Source organism: Drosophila teissieri, chromosome 2R (assembly GCF_016746235.2).
Source record: "Drosophila teissieri strain GT53w chromosome 2R, Prin_Dtei_1.1, whole genome shotgun sequence".
Taxonomy (NCBI): Eukaryota; Metazoa; Arthropoda; class Insecta; order Diptera; family Drosophilidae; genus Drosophila; species Drosophila teissieri.
Window position 1 is genome coordinate 13,964,595 of NC_053030.1, and position 20,429 is coordinate 13,985,023.

The window sequence follows — 20,429 nt, forward strand, 5'->3', positions numbered from 1 at the left end:
CTGCTGGGCGTTTTAAAAAAACCATTGGCTAGCATCTGGCAGACTGCCCGCCCACCTCGCCCTCCCCCTGCTAATCGCCCAGCACATCGCTGACGAACGGATTGGCACCGTCGTTCAGGATGAGCAGCAGGCGGGCCAGCTCATAGTTGGCCTGGTCATTACCTGGAGTGGACTGGCCGGTCTCCTCCTCGCGCAGGAACTTCAGCACCTCGGAGCGATCGCCCTGGTATTCCTTCTCGTTCTTCTTGAAGTTGACGCTGAAAGCAGACAAAAAATTATTAAACTTTAATTAAGAATGCTCAGCAACTGAGGATGCTGTACGAACAGGCAACAAACTGAAATGGAAAAGGACCAGAATCTCAGAGCAAGCGAAGTGAGCTTTAACGATTGGGATAAAAACCCGAAACGCAGGAGTAAATGAAACCAAGAGCTCTTCTGCTCGGCCTGTAGCATACTTTCAGGCGTGCACACAGCGCAGCCCGAAAGTATGCTCCACTAAGTGAGTGAGTGGCGGCAACAAGATTGTTACGCATCCGCCGCGTTGGCCGGCAATCCCCCAAAGAAATTAAGCGCTAAAGGCGCGGGCCACGGTCCCACGCGTGCGTTTTGGCCCGCAAAAGTCGACAACTGGCACAAGCCGAAGCACTTGGCCCGACTTCTGCAGCCACGGCTATCATTTGCCAAATTGCACTCTCCGCTTCGACCGGCCTGCGGTTCCTCGCACGCTCTGCTTTCTTCTGCTTTCTGCTTTCTGAGTGTGCTAAATTTGTTGTATTTTTTCTTGTGGTTCAGCGCAAAGCAGAGCAGAGAAAGAACACTTTTGAGTAAAACTTTTCCTGATATTTTGCACTGTCACGGCTGCGGCCCAGACAATTGTTTGTTGCCCAGTTGTTTTCCCCAGCTTTTCGCCCAGTCTTTTCCCGGAAAAACTCACCCGAGCACACCGCCAGCCAAAACCTCCGCCTGGGCCGAGAGTGTTTCCGCAATAGATTCATCGCTGTAAATGCCAACCGGGGTGTTGTATTGTTTATTGACAATGCTCTTCACGCCGCCATCGCCGCCGTTGGCCTGAAAAATAAGTGTGAGATGTAGTAGGAAATACATGAGGCTCAGAAAGTGTGAAATGAGCAAAGTTTTTGGTGAAACGAATACAGGACACGCGGAGTCCGCCCACGCACTTATTGTAATTGGAAGTTATTGTTCTTCATGTTTGAGCCCTCCTCTGCACTTCTCACAATGCTAACCTAACTGAATAGATCCTGAACATTTTTCTGTTTGTTAATTGTAACTCAGTTTCAAAATATCAATTGTCTTTTCAAAATAAAGGAATCAAGCTCGGTAAGAATACATTTCTATTCCAGATTGAGTTGTGTATCTTAAACACTAAAATATGAGTATGTTTTTGCTGTTTGCAATATTTCACTACCATTTCAACTATGATCACTAACACGTCCCTAAATCAAATTAAGTTCCTGCGCTTCCCAAAATGTTTTTCCTGAAACTTGGCACATAAAATGATCCCAAATCAATTTCATGTCCGTTGTCATTGGCTGGTGCTATTATTATACAAATTCATAACAATAAAATCTACGTAAATGTATGCATATCACACACACAGACGCACCAAGAGAGACATTACTATGCATGGCATGGCATAGATACAGATGCGTGTGTGAGTGTGTGTGAGAGACCTTTTGCACATTAATTCTTGCCAGGCAAATAATCCTAGCACTCATATTCATTACTCATTCTGACACTTTTCAAAACTACGCACAAACAAACTGAGCGTCAGACAGACAGACATCGTATAAATGCAAATGTTGTCAACTCATACCGAGCATTTTGGGATGGGGGTCTACGGGATTTCTGGTCTGGGGTTAGGGGTTATGGGTTCGGGGTTCGGGGTTAGGTTACCCAGCCCAACAACCGAAAATGAAATGAATGAATATGAAAAGCCACAGACAGACAACAAAATAAACGCAAAGTGTGAGGCGTGTGGGATAGGGGATGGGGGGTGTGGAGTGTGGGCAGTCAAGGACTAACTATCAACATCATTGGTCATCATCAGGACGTCAGCATCAGCTGGGCCACTAAAACTTTCCGCATTCCCAACTTTGGGCTGCCAGTTTATGAATTTTATAAATGATGTGGTGGTGCGAGGATGGGTATGGGGCTATACTCTGCGTGATTGCAAATTAGTACACTCACGAAGGGACGGGCCGCGTTGTTGTAGCCACAGCCGATGTGCTGGCTGTCCTGTTGTTTGTGAGCCAGAGAGGTCTTCGTCACCGTCTGCAGATACGGCGAGTTGGGCTGCGGCACATTGCCAGTCGGTGTCACATGCGGCCGCCAGGTGGAGCCACCGCTAAAGGATCGCAAAAGAAAGTAACGATAATATTCAGCACTTTGCTTTTGGAAAGTGTGTGGTTCCATCTACTTACCGCTGCACTGTGATGACAAAGTTGTTGCCGGAGCGCACCACAATGTCCTGGGCATCCTTGTGCCGCAGATTGAAGACGTCCACGTCGTTGATCTTGACCACCGCATCGCCGGGCTGGAGGCCAGCCTGCTCGGACAAGCTGCCGGCGTTCACCTGGAAAAAATCGTAGAAAAAACAAGACCGGTTAGTAACCATTACTCAACTCAACATCGATTTGCCATGGCCATAACTCACTACCCTGAAAATGCCTAGTTGGCCGAACCGGGCTTAAAATTTATTATGCTGCAACTGCAAAAATTATGAGCGGCACTCCGAGCTCCACACTCGCGCTGACTTTGGCCGAATATATCCCCCATGTCCATCGAAACATGCAGATAAAGATATACATATACCAGTATATGCATGTATGTATCTGTGTTTTTTGTGGGCCACAACTGTTGGCCAAAGTTTAGTTTTATAGGCGCTGCTTTGTGTGCGTTTTTGGTGTTTGTTTTCATCATTTATTTATTTCCGAATATATGCATGTTTTCGGGCGCTCCGACGTCCACGGGGAAATCGTGCGGGAAAATGCCATAAATTTGCACGATTAAAATCGTAAAAGTTACGCCGGAGATTCTTCTATATGGCCAGCGGCTGTGTGGGCGGCACTGACGCATACAGCCGTCAGAGAATTTTCAAATTTCAAACTTAAAATTGAAATTGAAATGGCAGGCAGTGACTCAAGCACGGAGGGTTTCGAATGACTAGTCGTTTCCAAGTTTGGTTTCCGGAAAAAGCACTCGCAAATGTAGAATAGTAACTGATTATAAATTACAGAACTCCCTTCTAATATGTATGTTTCTTGACAAATTGTAATTATAGTCCATTCTGAACATTTAATATTGCAAAAACAAAGTGTGTGAAAACATACCCTTCAGGCAAGCTTTTCAGCTCCATTTAAACTCGGCCTTCTACGGGCAAATTTAAAGCCGATTAGTACGAAAGTCACTTGGCCTGTCAATGTCGCTTCATCAGCCAAACTAACCAACTAAGCACACACTCAATCCCTGGCACACATAGATACACTCATCAGGCTAAAGTCCACAACCACAAAATACGGCCACAGAGGAGCGCGGAGGGCGGGGCTCTACTGCTCCTGTTGCTCCACTCGGGGTCTAGGCCAAAAGCTTTTGGGGAGTGGGGAAGGGGGGACTCCGGTGCGAAAGGAGGTCCGAACGGGGGCTCAGGTGTGCCCCAAAATTATACGCGCCATGCACGTATCCACTTTGGCAAATTGTCTGTTTATCAGACAACTGGCAGGCCCAGTCAGTCAGTGCTCGCCAGCCCCCTGAAAGTCCCCCCCTGAAAGCCCCCCTCTGAAAGCCCCCCCTGAAAACCCCCTTTCGACTGTGGTCGGTTTATATTTGCACAAAACGGGCGACGCTCGTGCAAAAACAAACACAAACAGAGACACTCGCACACAGATACGCCGCTCGGTGTGTGTGAGCATAAATATTTCATTGGCGCACTCACCAAGCGAGACACCTAAATTTTGTAATATTTACAAAGCTGCCAAAAAACGCCGAACCTCCCCTCCCCTCCCCTCCCCACCGAAACCGAATCGAATTGAATCGAAGCGCAGCGAATCGGGGCAGCCGAGCAAAGCCGACAGGTTAACCGAGCCACAAAAATGTACACTGAGGAAAAAACCCGAAAGAATTGGGTCTGAGCAAATAGCTCAATGAGTAGCATTCATATGTGAATTGCCTATCTAAGGAACTAAGTGTGGTAACAGGAAATATGAAGATTACTTTTTAAAATAAAATAAAAAGGGATAAGATCTTATAATTAAAAATCCAGCTAAGTGCAATAGAAAATTATTATTATTTTTGACAGTGCACGCCCCATCCCAGTGGCAAAACCAAAACCAAAACTAAAGCCAAATCCAAGTCCATATCCGACGTGTGCCGTTGACATGTTCATTTTCTTGTTGTCGGCTGTGGGGAAAATTGAAATTGCTTGGCCAAGGTGTTTTCCAGACAGCAACAAATAAGTCCCGGCTCCTCGTCCTGCGCGTCCTGCTCATGCTCATCCCCCCGCCCATTCACCACTCCCCCTTCCCATGCCCTCATCATTCAGCCAACCGAAATCAAAGTGAACGCGGCTCGAAGAGTACTTTTTTTTTTGTATTTTCGTGGGTCTGGGATATTGACATTTGGACAGTTTTATGAGTACCTGCGATCCGTGTTTGTATCCCCAGTCCATGCGAATATCTATCTGTGCGCTGGTTCGACATTTGTCAGCTTTATAGCATTTGCGGCAGGCCGACAATTGACAGAGCATTTGTTTTTGCTCTTTCGAATGACTTATGAGCGGACCACATGTACGAGGAGATGGACAAGGCCCAAATGGCATTACCAGGAGCTTTGGCCCCGCCCTGGGCCGCATTATTAGTTTTGCTGCCAGTTGCCAGATCCCTCAGGTCGAGCTCATTGCCTATTTGACATTGTTTGTTATGACGAACCCACGACGCCATTTGCCGTGTGGAATACATCAGTTGGCAGAGGGCATTTGTCACGCTGAGGTCTTATCTGAGTTCCCTTAACTGAGTAAAGGGCCGCCTTTAGAAAAGAAAGTTAATTTTAATGCAGGAAAAACTAATGCGCACAGCCCTTGCAACTTAAAGCCCTCTCTGCGCTGCTCATAAAGTCCAAAAGCTAGGACTTCACGCCCACTAAGCAATGCCATGTTTTTATGTAACCCTGTGGAGGCTCTTTCCGCAGGACATTAATGTGGTGTCCTGGCGCATTACATGTGTGTGTGGGTGTGGGTGCGCACAGGGACCAGGACAACTAAATGAGGAGGAAAGCAGCAGCAGGCAAATGATGATTTATATAGCGAGTGGACAGAGCCTGGGTGAAACATGCCCGCTTGAGAGTAAATGTTGTAAAAATAATTTCATTTGCATTATCATCAGCATTTTCCAGGCTTGTGTGTATTTTGCATTTTACTCCGCATCTGCATATGTATGCTCTCTGCTTCTTTCGACGGTCCCACTTGAGAGGAGCTCTTGAAATTATATGCGTTATGACAAATACTTCCAGATACGGCGAAGTGGCTTTCGTTGCGATGTTGGTTTGGCGCTGGCAGCTTGACAAACATTTCCACAAAAGTATGAAGAATTTCTTCTCGTCTCGTTTCGTTTCGTTGCTGAGTTGAGTTGTTGAAGTGTTTGATTTGCCGGATTCAAGGGAAAAATGGTTTCGGTCATCCAACAGCCAACATCCAACAGCCAGCATCCAAAATCCATAAAGCAAATGAAATTCTGTGGACCGAACCGAAGCGAAGCCAAAGCCAAAGGCCCGTAATCAAGTCAACTAAGCGCTGCTCAAATCCATTCAAGTGCATTAAAATTGAATTTCGTTCAGCACACACACACACACACCCACACACACATCGATGGATGGATTGGAGACAAAACAACAACAATGGAACAAAAACCAAACCGAAATGCATTCTCTTATTGGTGGTTGGGGGTTGGAAATCGGGAGAGATAGGGCCATGCTCACACATTGTATGCAAAATATTTATGTTGATAAATCAAGTTTGCTTTTGTGGATTAGGTGTATCTCAAATAAATTGAATTTGTGGCGTAAATTAAGCCAGAACCAAGAGCCAGGATACACACTTGCAGGACTCTAAAGTGGATGCCTAACAGCCAAGTTCTGCCAAGTTGTCGGCCAAGTTATGAGCTTGTTTAATTGAAAATAAATCTGCTTAAAGCCCCAGCTGAGGCGAGCAATATGACAGCGACACACTCCCATTTGCCACCACCCCCTCCATCCTCAGCCTCTTGAGGGCCGTAAAGGGCGTAGAGAGAAATTGCGGAAAAGTCGTAAGTAGAGCGAACATGAACAAAGCAGATAAAATACAAAATACTGCGGAAATGCAGGGCAAATACAATGAATCTCAATGTGTATGAATATGCATGCTGCATCACTCATACGCCACGTTCGCCCATCCCCCACCACCCCTTCCAGAGGCCCTCGCCCGCTAGTAAATCACTGGAGTCCCCGAGAACTCCGGCACTGCGCTGATGCGGCTTTCTGGCACAAACAAATGGCAACCACAACACTTGACCAGCGCGAATGCGAACGGCAACGGGAACGGGATGGAATATGGTGTGGGTTATGGTACTGGGAAACTGGGAACTGGGAACTGGGAACTGGATCCCGATGGGCAAACAGTTTGCAACTAGTCTGAGCTGGCAGCGATTAAAACGAGCCAAAGAGTGAATGAAAAACAGCAAACTACCGGCTACAGAAACAATTCACTCTGCCTGGCAGTTTAAAGTGCTCCTTGCCATTTTCCTTTGCTCTGCTCCCTTCCCTTTGCTTTCCATCCATTTGGGCCACACTTCAGCTTTAAGCCCTCGACATGCTCTCGTCGCTGCCCCTGCCGCTGCACATTCAATTAGATTGGAAAAAGTCACCAAATCACTTGCTAATGGCTTCGGCTTTGAACGGCGCTCCTCTAACCATCATCATCGCTCCGTTTTACAGCGCTGACCAGTCGGCCATCCAGTCAGCCAGATAGACAGACAGACAGACAGACAGACAGACAGGCAGAGGGACAGACAAATAATATTTATTTATTGATGGCGAAATATGGGCGGCGGCAACTGCAACATCGTGGCACCCGCCAAACTGTCGGCAACATTTATAAATTATGATTGCAATCAACGTTCAACAAAAGCGCGTTCCACCATCAGAAGGCTGGCTTCGTTGGGTCCAGGGTTGTAAATTGTAAGTTGCAAGTTGGTTGTTATACTCTATAGCTTTTGGGTATTAGCAACTCCAGTGGGAATACTTTCATTCCCCTTCCGGACATAAACATAAAATAAGACGCTTAGACTCGGTTCACCATTCTAATTTATAGTATTTTGTAAGACTGCAGAAACTGGAATGCCAATAGATTGATATTGAGAACTATCAAGAGTTTGTTTCCATCTACCTTCGATACTTCCTCTTCTAAGTATCTTATAACTGAACTCAAGTGCCAAGTCTTGTAAAACAATTCCAACTGCGATTTTTTAATAATCTACTTCAGTCAGGGTATTACAACATAAGTAAGTGTTTTGTAACTAGATCTCGCTTTTTGATTTGGTAGAACGACAGATGCAGCAGCACTCACACACAAACACACACACAGCCGGAAAATTGATGGGGGAAAGGCGGAAAAAGCGTGAGAGTGAAACACGAAACACAGTCTGACTGCAATAAGCGTGACAATTTATATAAATGTTGCATATTCATAACGAGGAGCAATGGGAAAAAACGTTGCCACAATGCCGCGCATTTTGCGGCAGCCAGCTCCCGGCTAATGAATGTTGGCCAAACGGAGTAGGAATTCCCATGTGGAGCAGTCACCGCCGGCGGGCGGATTCCAATTCCGTTTCCCCATTTCACATCCCAGGGATTTTTCTAGTCCGCTGCGTGGGCGCAGCCAGTATGCCGATCATTAATCTGCCGCTAATGCCGCTGCCGGACCTCGCTCGCAGGTCTCAAGGAAAGATTCGGATACACACATACGTTTTGTATGGCAGGATGGATGTATCTTTGTATCTTCGTAGCTGCTATCTGCGGATCTGTGGGCTGATGTGTGTGTGTGAATTTCCTCGACAGCTGAGGCAACACCTCCCGAGAAACGACAATCGCCTTGAGGGGCTTGGCTTTGGCTTTGACTTCAGCTTCAGCTTCAGCTTTTGCACACTGGACAGTTGTGAGTTGTGACAGCAGCAAAATGGGTAAAAACGAGTGAGAAATTGCCAATTGCATTTGCGCAGCTAAGCCAAGTCACGAATGGTCCAGGTCCAGGTCCAGATCCAGGTGAAAGTGCCGCTCACGCACGAGCTTGTGATAGATTCGCTGATTACTTCGGGGACAGGTTTTCCTGCAGTCCGAGATACAATTTAAACGATGCCCACTCACGCATGGCATTTCTGTAATTTCTGCTGTTTTTTATGGCCCGTCGAGGAAAGTGCTCAACTGCATTTGTGCACACGACAGACTTTCAGGATCTGCGCCAATAAATTGATGTAATAGGTTTGTGATTCCCCTTACTTTTCATTTCTATAATTAACTCTCAGTGGGTATTTTTACTGCGATGTGTTTCCAAAGATAGTTTCCTTAAGCAGGTCCCCATCCTGGATCCAATTTAATCAACCCCACTCGCTGCTCACACAAGCTCATCTGGCGGCTCATCTTCGCGGAGCAATTTACGGCACCAGCTTCTGCTTTCCGTCTCAGTCTGGAAATTGAGTTTAAATTGCTCTCAGCTGATGCCGCGGCTTCCTCTTACAAGGATAAACTAGAATTTCAATAAATGTCACATGTCCCGCGCTCGCTGCCTGCGTGCGCAAATTGTTGATTAAAGCGAGCGGAGCGGAGCGACCTGAACCTGATCCCGATCCTGAGCACCGGGGCCAAGAAGGGGTTCATTAGGCAACGGGATATCCAGTTCCCCTGCACAAATATATATATGGGTTAATAAGGCGGCAGGATATATATACATATATTTGTACGTAGTAGGTACAGGATGTGAGCTGGTTCCACCTCGGCTGACATCTTGTGCCCTGAATGTCATTAGCGTGGCTTGGTGTTAGTTGCCCCCAGAGGCGAATCCACCGGCGGATGAAACCCCAAAAACCCAGCAGGGGCGGCGGTGGAAGGGGTTTTCAGTGCTGGCAGACAACTGCCAACTGCCGCAGCGCAAACAAGATTAATTAAGGAATGTAAATTTCGCAAAATTACGCGCCATTGTTTGTCTCCATCTCGCTCTGGCTGCGTCCCCCCACTAGATTTCCATCTCTATCCTGCTGTGTGTGTGTGTCTGTATTTGTGTGTGTGTGTGAGAAAGGGTGTTGAGATTTTTTCCATTAACAACATCATCAATGGGCCGCCGGTCGCAAGGTCGAAAGGTGTCCTGCCCCACCCCAAATCCGCGCTGTTTGTTTTTGTGCGACGGGTTGTTGTTTGGGAATTTAGCGGATTTCTACTGACTGCGGCCAGGAGCTTAGCCAGCTTTTCAATTTCAGCCCCACAGCCGCAGCTCCAGATCCTGCCCACCTCCTGCTCCTCTGGTTTTGACCAGAGTTCTGCGCTTGTCAGTCCGCCGCATGAGCCATTTGAAGGGTTGGCCAACATTTTTAATTAGTGTCGTCAGCGTCGACGTTGTCGCTGTCGTTTGTTGCTGATTTCACCCAGTAATTTCAGATTAAAAGGGTATGCTGTTTGCAATTGCAGAAGATAGGCGCGAATTAACTGCGCTTTCTGCTCTTAAATATGATTCCCATTCTTTATTGTTTCGTTTGAAATAGATCAGGATATTATTAGTACTTCTACAGGTATCTACATGCATTTACATGTGACACGCATGTCTGATATTCCCAGGGAATGTCCGTGATTATTTGCTGCCATGCCACAAGTACTGGGTACTTTCAATTCGGGATTCCCAAAACACCAGCCAATCCGTTTGTTATTTCTTCAGCTGGTTGTGGCTGCGGTTGCCTTGAACCCTTTGTGTATTGTGTCAGAAGCATGCATAAATTATATTTTCTGCGGGTCCGGGGAAATTTCTAATGAAGCCCGAAATTGGCTGCGGGAAATAACCAAGACGTGTGGGCCACACTCTTGCAGAGCTTACCAGTGGATTGGGAAAGTTTCGGGAACGGGATACTTTCCCAACCTGCTGCGTGCTACCTGCTACCTGCTGGGCGGCAATGTGTTTTCGCATTTTCCGCCACGCATACGCATCTCGACCAAATTTCCCCGCGTTGGCCAATGGTTTGGGCCATTGTTTACGCACTGCCGACGGACGTGTCGAAATGCGAAGCGTGCGAGTCAGCTGCCAAAGTATCTGCATTCGTGTGTACATGGTACATATCTGGTATCTATGACTGCAACTGGACTGCAGTCTGGCATATTTGGGTCAGCCTTTAAATAAACTCGATGGCAGCGCAGGAAATGCCTGCTTGTTTGATGTTTCAGTTACACATGATGGCTCAATAGTGGCCAAGGAGAAGGCCGGGGATGGTATTTGGAATGCTGGTTCCTGGAAATGCCAGAGATGTTCTCCGGCATCCATCAATCCTGGGCGCAGTTCTGACAGCCGTGAAATCGTGTTAAACGTAATCTCAGACTAACCAAAAATCACCCTCCACCTTCCCTGTTGCCAGAGCTATTCGAGGCATGAATGATGGCACTCAAATTACATTAAATGGAATTTCGATTGTACCCCTCCCGCGCCCGTCCACCAATCGAACAGTTCAGCAATCCTCCGATCTGGGAATGACAATGACGACGACAAGACAATGGCGGGGCAACAGAAACCGAATTCGAAATGGAAACAGTAAATGGCATTTACATGTTCCTGTCATAAGGCCGAAAGGGGAGCCGACAACCAATTTAATGAATCAGCATCATCACCATCATCATCATCAGCCAGCTCCAGATCCAGCTTCAGCTCCAGCTCCATCTCCAGCTATTCCACGTTGGATAGGCCTCTGGAAATGCAGCATTGCAGATATCGGAGAAGTTGCAGCTGCAACGGGTGCAATCAGACAAATGCAATTAGGATTTGGCGACGCTTTCGTGTCGGGCATTCTAAGCATGCCACATCGTCATTCTTTTTCGGCTCTTCTCATTTCCCGGGGGAAAATGCAACAAGCCCAAGCTGAGGCACAGACATGAAGCTGGGATCCAAGGTCCGACGTTTGTCCCCGGGGATTTGACATGAAAGGCGCCGAAATGTCGATCCACGAGGATGGAGTGAACAGCTCAAAACTGTCCCAAATGGGAGGGGAAAATACCATGGAATGGGCTGTTTTAAGAACATTCAAGTTGTCCGAAATACTTTCTTTCTTTATCATGAAATAAATAACTAAAAAATAGACTGACATGTGGCCAAGGTACTTAGCCATAGTATGCATTTGAGGGATACCAAGTGAAATCTCTTAATTAGGTCATCCAGTAAACACACTGTCTAAATGCGAAATACTTGTTTAAATTACTATCCCTGCAATATAAACGATTTAAGCTTCCTTTTTATTTACTACAGAGCACATTACAAAGGTTTTTATATTGAATCTGGGAATTGGGTCACAGGATTCCATTAGTTTCTATTACGCTTTCGCCTGAAACAAGCGCACTCAATAAAACTTTTAAAGGCTTTTCATATTAAATGCACAAGTTTCCGGATGGAAGGCTTTCTGAAATGCTTAAAAACCCACTCTGCCCAAACTTTTCCCCAATTTCCCACACTCTTGTGTGCACTTGAGCAACTTTTGAGCCTTCGCCGGACTGCTGATGATGTCCGCTCGGCTTGGCGGCTCTCAATTAAATATTTAACTTTAAGAAATGTAATTTCAATTAGCGCCACAGCATTTGGCCATTAGCGTGGCGAGCGCCGAGATTTGTGCCAATTGCGAATACAAAACTGCGGAATACAAAAACAAGAGCCGCGATGAATGAGCAAACAGCAAGGAGCAGGAGGAAAATCGCAGGAAAATCGTGGGTGGGGGGGTTTGGGTGGAATTTGGACACCCGCGCCTCTCGCTCACTCGCTCAAAATCATTACGTGATTAAGGTTGCCATTACGGCCGGGAAAGCAAAAATAGAAAACTAGAGCATGGCACGCAGACAGCTGCAGAGGGGCTTTCCGCGGGGCGGAAAATGGGGAAATGGGGAAAATCGGGACACGGGGGGCGGACGCTCTGCGACCGCAATTGCGCTCGCTTGGTTTGGTGGAAAATAAAATGAAGTGAAAGAAAATAAAACGAAATAAAATAAAATAAAACGAAATAAAATAAAATGATATAAAGAACAAACAGCAACAAGAACCAGCTAAATAACAGCAAATAGAAATAAATAAATCAGCGACACGGCAGCGGAGCTCTGGGGAGGATGGGGATGGGGATGGGGCCAAAGGGTCGTCTCCGCCGCACAAAAACAATTAAAATGGAAACCGGTAAGCACTCTAACTCCGGGCGGAAAACGGGCGCTACTTTCCCGACTTCGAATTCGTATTTTCCGCATTTGTCCTCCGCACGAGCGAGCAAAATGGTTCGAAAACAAATTTGCCGATCTAATTAAAAGCTAAATTGTGACCATTAAACGGGGTTCACAACGCCACTGCCTTCTTTACATATAAAAAAAAACTGATTCGAATCGAAACCATAAAGAAATTAAGGGGGAAAAAATGTTATACTAAAAAAAAGAGTTTAATTTAGCAAAGCAGCTTTAACATCGATGTACAGTGTGTGACATATCTTCCCAAGTATTGCCATTTGAAATAATAGTTTTTTTTCCAGTGAACTATCTGTGACCTTAAGTGGGTACCACGGCATGGAAAAACATTGAAAAGCATTTAAGTTCGCTCCGCCTTTCAACAAGTTGGCAAGCAATGCAATTTACGGATGCAGAGCCCGGCGAAATGGGTGAAGTGGAACGGCTGCGCCAGGATGCAAGGACATGGCCATTAGTGGGCCACGGGGCACGAGTGGCATAGAAAAAGTATGCCAAGCTGACCACACAGCGCAGGATAACACAGAGCAGGATGGGAACGTGCAACTGGAGCTGGAGCACGAGCAGGAACTGGAACTGCATCTGGAGCTGGACACGGACGTCTGGCAAATTGTAAATTAATTGATGAAGCCAGCGTTTAGAAGAGGCAGGGACAAACTCTCGGACTTCGGAATGCCAGGGCGGTCGCTGGAAATATTCAACAGGGATGGCGCTATTCACATGTGCTTGGAATGAATCATTCAGACCAGACTGGGGTGAATAACTCAATAATGTGGCATAGAAATATCAAGTTTTTATAGTGTTTTCAGGAGTTTGTATTCAGATGTTTATAGTCCAAAGTACTAAGTTCTTTCACATCCTAATCAATTGTTTGAATATTACAATTGAATGTGAATAATTTCGAGTTTGCACCCACTGTAAGATTCTTAAGCCCCCCAAACGGCAGCCCCTGGAATCGAGAAACTCGAACTGCAGCTGACATCTCGAACGGTAAGAGATGGCAATACGGAATGGAGCGGGATGGAGCAACGCTGACAAATTGCTGGTAGCAAGATTAATGCCTGCATTATCTTTCCTCATTTGTCGATTGTCAATGCAACTGGGCCGCGTCCGCAGCAGAATAGCAACAGCAACAACAACAACACGAACAACAACTGGATGCAGCAACAGGGACTACAAGAGAACGCCCCCGGGGCGTGGCAGTTTACCTTTGCCTTTGCGTTTTACCTGTCCAGTGCCGCATTGTTCTCTGATTTCCCATTTTCCTCCTCTCTTTCGCTGACATTTTTCAATTTGATGATGCACAGCGACAACAACAACAGCAGCAACAACAACAACAACAGTAGGGTGGGCGGCAATTTCGTCCTCATTTTCCGAGCGCTTTTCCTTCTGCCGTTCCTTTTTTTAATGGCATCTGCTGCCGGACAAGGTAATTTCATTTTTATATTAATGACAGTATGTTTGATGCATGTCCCTTTACAAGTCCCCCGTCTCGCTCGCTTAATCACTTAAGACTCTTAAATGCGAAAAAAAGAAACACATTGTGCCATATGCCATATGGGTACGCTTAATGGCCAATTGGTCGGTGGAATATGTCACGGTTTTGTTCAATTTAATGCCCGTGGAAATACAACTCTGAATATTTGCCAACATGAAACGCGCAAATTGCACTAATTAGTCAAGTCATCGATTATTTATCGATGGGGTGAGCAGGCATCGCGTGGCAATCGATGCTGGTGGAAAAGTTAATTTTGCATTGTGTGTCGCAATTGTAGTGGGCTAATTTGAAAATGCAATTACCAAAAAGTACTTCAATAATAGATAACGCGTGTTTTTGGTTTCCATTTTTAATTACTAGCATGCATTTCAATCAGATCAGTGCTCAATCGATAGTTGATCAGTAGTAATCCGTGTCATCGCTAGCATTTAAAAAGCTCATCCCTGATCTTTTTTTGTTCGCAAATCTTGAATGTTCAAGTGCAAATTTGATATTTTAACACCAAATAGTGATTGTGAAATGCCAAAACTTAACACACAACCTGCAAGTGATTGATGCGAATGAAACCAAATTGATTTGATTAGCAGAAAAGCAGCTTAGACAGGTAAGTCTGCATTTCTAATGGTTTTAAGTCAGTTGCAAATATTAAACTTTTAACGCAGGTAGGCAAAAAATTCAGCAGCAAAAACACACAGACCAAAATCAAAGGCGGTAAGTCTTGAATTTTCATATTTTCCATATGCCCTTGTACTTTGCACCTGCACAAACGACCATTTGGAGCGGAGCCCCCCTTGCAGGCGAATTGTGAATGCCACCAATTAGTAAAGTCCTGCTACCAAAAAAATGGAAAATGGCGAGACAATATGTTCAGCTGAGCCCAAACAACTGCAGGCTAGAATCTAAATCCTTGCCGTCCAATAAAAACAGTAGCATGGATGTGGATGAAGGGTGAGGGGGTTGGGTTCCGAGGGCGGGGGTCTAACATTCCGGATGTGCCTGTTGGTCGTCGAAAATCTAGCGAACTTTGCAGACAGAACAATGCCCTTCGGATTCCGAGTTGAGTGGAATTTTAGGTCTAAATCCGGCAGGGTCATAAAAAGTGCTTATTACATTATCACCTCAAGCGTGGCTGAGCTGGCTGTGGGCAGTGCCACGCCCACACGCATACACTGGCCCGTCCCGTCCACAAAACGCAATTCACTCTCTCTCCTTTTATCAAAGGAACTGTGTGTGTGTGTGTACAAACATGCCCTTCCCTTCAAAGGGTATTACGATTCTTGCATCCCCTTGCCAATTGCTACGCAAAGCAGGCCTACAGAATTGCCCTCAAAATATATGAGGAGTAATTTAGATCCTAGGCCCAATCTGTAATCTTTGATCCTCTAAATGGATAATTCAAATAGCTGTATGTATGATTCTGAGCCATACTCTTATATTTTTAAGGCTTATAAGGCGGTATTGCTTTAAAGATGTTCTTTTCAAAGATTTAATCTTTGGGTATCCTCTGATTAAACAGAATAGGATTATTTCATCATAAGTACCGAATTCTCATCTATCTAACGATTCATAGACCCAACTTTTGATATGTCATTATATTTTTGCTGCAGGCTGTGTGGCTCTTAGGATAATTAAATGAAATATTCATGTATTTCCGTAAATCGATTTAGTAAATAAAAATAATTTCACAGCCTGCTAGAGTATTCCGAAGTTCAGTGGCCGCAGCTGGCTCCCCTTTTCTCGGTTTTTGCTGCGTGTTTTTGGGGCTTTATTATGGCCCTGGCAGCTGCGTTTTTCAATTTTCGCTTTTTTAGGCCTGCAAACTCTCACCTGAGCTCGTTGAGCCCAGAGCCTTGAGCCGATTTGTTTCGGTTCGGTTCGGTTCGGTATGGTTTGGTTTGGTTCAGTTCGGTCGCTTCAGTCACTTATTGGCAAATGTTTCGTTGCTGAAAAACGGAGAAAAACTCGAAGGAAAAACGGGGCGGAATCTGGTGCAGAAATGCGAAAAATGTGTAAATTTGCGCCCGCTTTTATTTTTCGCATTTGGCCCGGATGATGTGTAGCGGCTGATCCGCTTTGGCAGCGCTCCCAGGTTCGAGTTCATTCAATTTGGATTAAGTCGTTCGTGTTGATTAACAAAATTGACTTTTTTGCAGACTTCCCGCCAATCGATTTCGATTTGGGATCGATGGAGAGCTGGAGAGCTGGCGCAGCTGTAAACCATTTAGCCGACCATGCCGTAGACGTTTAGTAAATATTCAATCAATTTGGATGGACAATAAATCACCAGGAAATCAAGAGCGTCTCAATTTCTCCAAACAGATATGCGTCATAACAATAAAAAAAAAAACCATCCCATTTCCCACACTTTCCCCCCAAAGTGCGGCAAATAAACAAGACAAGGCGACAGGCCATAATATATCATGGCCCCAAGGCGCCTAACGACACGACACGAAGATGGAGATGGAGAGTCAGCTTCGAAGGACACTGATGCGTAATGGCTGCCAGGGGGATGACATCGATCCGGAGCTCCGTCTCCTTAACTGCAAATCAATGACATATATTTACGGCAAATGCGTTTGCCCGCCGGGGCCACATCGACGGGAATAATAGGTCGGAATAAAGTAATAACCCGAATAATAGCATATGTCGGCGGAGCCATTACCTGCCGCTAATTGCCGTACAAACTTCTCCTGTCGCCGCCTAAGCCGGCCGCCAATTAAAGCCAAACAAATGCTGTCGGAGCGCTAAAAGCCCTCAATCCGGATCTCACGGCTCCCGAGAGCCAGCCGCAATGTAAGTGCGGCTCATAATTTATTTCGATTACGCCGCAGCACGCAATTTGCGCCGGGCACATCCTTTTCGAGCACACGGACACGCACAGGAAGTGAGATATCCAGGAGCACCGGCAGTGGAGCGAGTGGAGAGCACCAGGGCCAGAGATAAGTGTGCGCTGCGCGCAATTTCCGTTTCCGCTTGGTTTGCCCTTATCCAGCGCTGATGCTGCGAAAATCCACTAAGCAACAATTAAATCACAGACTCCCGAGAGCAACTCGTGAAGATAAAAGCGTAGAATGCAGCAGAAACAATGTAAGGAATCGGCCACATACAGTAGAACCACTCTAGGCAGCTATGGATGGATGATGTTTAAAAGTAGTAAAGGTTTTCATGAATCGATTTGGAATGTCGTATAATACCCATACTTATGTGGCAGATCAAAGTCCGCGCTACAAGAGTCTCACTGTGCGCCTCGAGTGACTCAGTGGCATTAATTTGAGGATTGGAGGACAGAAACAAAGACAAAGGCTACCTGAAGTGAATCATGCCCAATCGTTTCCATGCAGGTAACAAGAGCCCGCCGAGCATTACCATTACCATTAGCTGACTAATCGGGGCCTTCAAGAGTGGCAGCTCCAGTCCGTGGCACTCCAGAAGCAGACCAAAATCGATTCCGCTTTAAGCGTTCGCTCTTTACGCTTAGAAGTTATAAATATTTATGGCGCACATAATGCAGCGCGTTGAGCTCGGCCAATAATTTCTCCGCTTACAGCTCTGCGATATCTGGGATCCCAGGCTAAATGTCGGGATGTGTGTGTGTGCTCCAGATGCAGCGAGGCGAGCATTTTCCACTGAAGGATTTATGCTCGCTGACATGCAACTTAAAAGCAAGGACAACAGCAAGAGATAGCACAAGCGGAGGGGACTGTGGAGGGGGATGGGGATGCGGATGCAAGCAGCGGCAAACTTTCCTTATGCGGGATACTTTTCTTGTGCAGTCGGAACAACAATCGGCGAAGCGATGCTGAGCACAAGGATTAGGCCACAAGGAGAATGGGAGCCAGCAGCAGAAAGGAGCCGAAATTTATGTGACTTTTGCATGTGGGCTGCAGGATGCAGGATGTGGCTCGCACTGGCTAGACATTAGTACAATTTCCGGTCCAGGCCACAAAATATTCAATAATATATTAAAGATATAGCCAGCAACCCGAAAGAGATATCACACAAAAGGCAAGGAGCAGGGAAAGCCGGCAGATACTGCCGCACACCAGCAGGCACGAATTCGACAACTCAACTGAAGCGTAGCAGGCAGGATAAATCTAAATAAGACGTGCTTCGACTCCGGCCTGGCCTACTGCTCTCCTCTCCTCCGCCTCAACCTCCGCCTCCATCTCCTCTATTCTGCGGCAAGGTAGCTGGAGCATGCACCATCAGCCGGAGAATTTGTGCAATGAAGTGCAAGTGAACTTAAAGCGTCTAAAGATACTCCCAACTACCTGACCACACGAGAGATGAGCGCGTGAGGAGATTGGAAATGCAGAGTCCGAGCACGAATTCTAGGAATTCAAGATGCCAAACATTATTGAGCCACCGAAGAGGTGATCTTTATAGTACACAATTTGGCTAAATCATAACGATTAAGCGTTTGATACCGAACTTTGTTATGAAATGAATTTATAGCAGGTCACAGCTGAAGTGTCTATCATATAATAAGATATGACGAAAGGTAGAATGTGATCTATAAAAATACAGCATACAATTAATGATCTATAACCATTAAGTTAATGGTTAATATATTGGCTACTAATTACAAACGAAATCGTTTGCTGTTTAACAAAAGTACGAGGATCACTGGACCTACAAAATTGTAAATAACATTTGATATTAACAAAATGATTTGGCTTAGCTCACGAACTCACATCCCCTCGAAGTCCCTTAAAGCAAAACGGAAGTGCCACTCGATTCCCTGGAGCGGAAGTGGATATGGGGGCTACCGGAGGAAGCAGTCGGGTGTATGGGCTCGTTCAATAAATTTCAGCACTCTTAAATTGGCAATGCGTTGCACTTTCAGTGGCAGTGGCAGTGGCACAGGCAATGGCGGTGGCATGCACCGATGTCCATGGCGTCCAGTGCGGAGTCAGTAGTCATGGGTCCGTTAAAGCGGGCACGGTAAAATTGATAATCAATCAAATGCGGCGCTGACGCAGCCAGGCACTTAATCACTGTCTGGTTATCCTTTTTGTTTCGCTGGCTTAACTTTTATCAATTACGCCTTTTTGCGACTGACAGAGATGAATCACGGGAAATCAGCAATGCAATGCATCGAGTGAAGTTGCTTACCCCACCGGCCGACTATCTCTTTATTAATTCAATTAACGTTGCTCTGGCAATTGGCGTGGAATTAGCCGGCGACTCGAGTCAAAAGCCTGCGGATCAGGTGGGACTTATGGCCCCATAATCAGCACACTTCTGTGGTTCCTGAGCCTGGCCAAAACCAAGGTACATTTCTGAAACTTGGTTTCGGGCCTGCCAAGTGCACAAATGCAGTTTTCATGTCTCGTCTTCGAATGAGCTAGCACAACAGTTGCTCTTGAGGCATTGTTCAATTAATAAAATGTCCGAGTGCATTGAAAGCAACCGCAGACCGAGATGCACTTTCCCCACTTTCGCCCCTCGTCCGTTGACGATGTGGTCGAGAAAAGTGCAAGTTCAATCAGCAGCTGCAAACTGCAAACTGCAAATGGCAAACTGCAATCGAGAGTCAAGAATCGAGAGTGGAGACCACAGCAGGGTGTCGCCTGCGCCTGATTCAATTACACAAAAGCCACTAATCAAAGCAAAGGAAATTTGTCTCTATTATTTCGCTTGCATAAATCAGTAAGAATCGAAGACCTTGAGCATTCGCAGCAGCCAGTTGATACCCTGTTACCTTACGACCCGCCAAAAATTGGCTAGAACATGGCAAACGGCACGGATATACCTCAAAGTGGTGGAGCAATTGCGAGTTATGAAAAGTCCACAGTTTGAGCCAAAGACAAAGGCAAACACGGCTACCAACACAAAGGCTGCCCCCAGACAGGAGTCAAATAATTAATGGCCAGCCGGGGAAGGCAAACAAACAAGCTTAAAACGAGCAAAAACACAACAGAAACTGAACCGAACTGAACCCAGAAAAAATCTCGTGAGGAAGGTCAACTGTTTCGAATACACTTTCGCGGAAAAGGAAGTTATATTCTTGTGCGATTAAGTTTCAAGGCAATCTTACATTTGCTACTACGTACTTCAAAGTACTTTGTATTTATACAATCTAACTGGCATCTGAGGGTTGTTAGCAAGTCTAGGATTTCACCGTAGGCGAAACTTAACGTAGTGACGAATAAATTTTACTGTGATTTGGCGAGTGTTCCAGGAATTAACTTAAAGGAATAGCTTTGTAAAGCAGACATACCTCCAGCGAGGGTAGCGAATAAAAGCAAGCCATGAGCGGATTTGCATGAGCGAAGCGCGGAGTTCGGCGGGAAAAGGATACTGGGCTGGAGGATCATGTGTGTGGGACTGGCGGCCACGTCGGTTGCCTTGGATGCCGTCAGTAGCTTGTTATGCACTGTCCTCTCCAGTGTTCCCGTGCTTGTCTAGACTTTAAGTTGGCTAATAG

General features: G+C 46.0%; 1 protein-coding gene across 21 annotated transcripts in view; it reads right to left on the reverse strand.

Moving 5' to 3' along the window:
* The window catches only part of LOC122615285 (PDZ and LIM domain protein Zasp), a 55,534-nt gene that overhangs the window by 18,426 nt on the left and 16,679 nt on the right, over positions 1-20,429 (reverse strand). For 20 of the 21 annotated variants that reach the window (XM_043790291.1, XM_043790293.1, XM_043790290.1 and 17 more), the window contains exons 3-6: positions 2,442-2,593; positions 2,209-2,365; positions 935-1,068; positions 163-257 (exon numbers count right to left, since the gene is read on the reverse strand). In XM_043790291.1, the coding sequence (XP_043646226.1) occupies positions 163-257; positions 935-1,068; positions 2,209-2,365; positions 2,442-2,593 (538 nt within the window). Of the gene's footprint in view, positions 1-70; positions 258-934; positions 1,069-2,208; positions 2,366-2,441; positions 2,594-20,429 lie in introns of those variants that run through there. The other variant, XM_043790311.1, reaches the window with a different exon arrangement.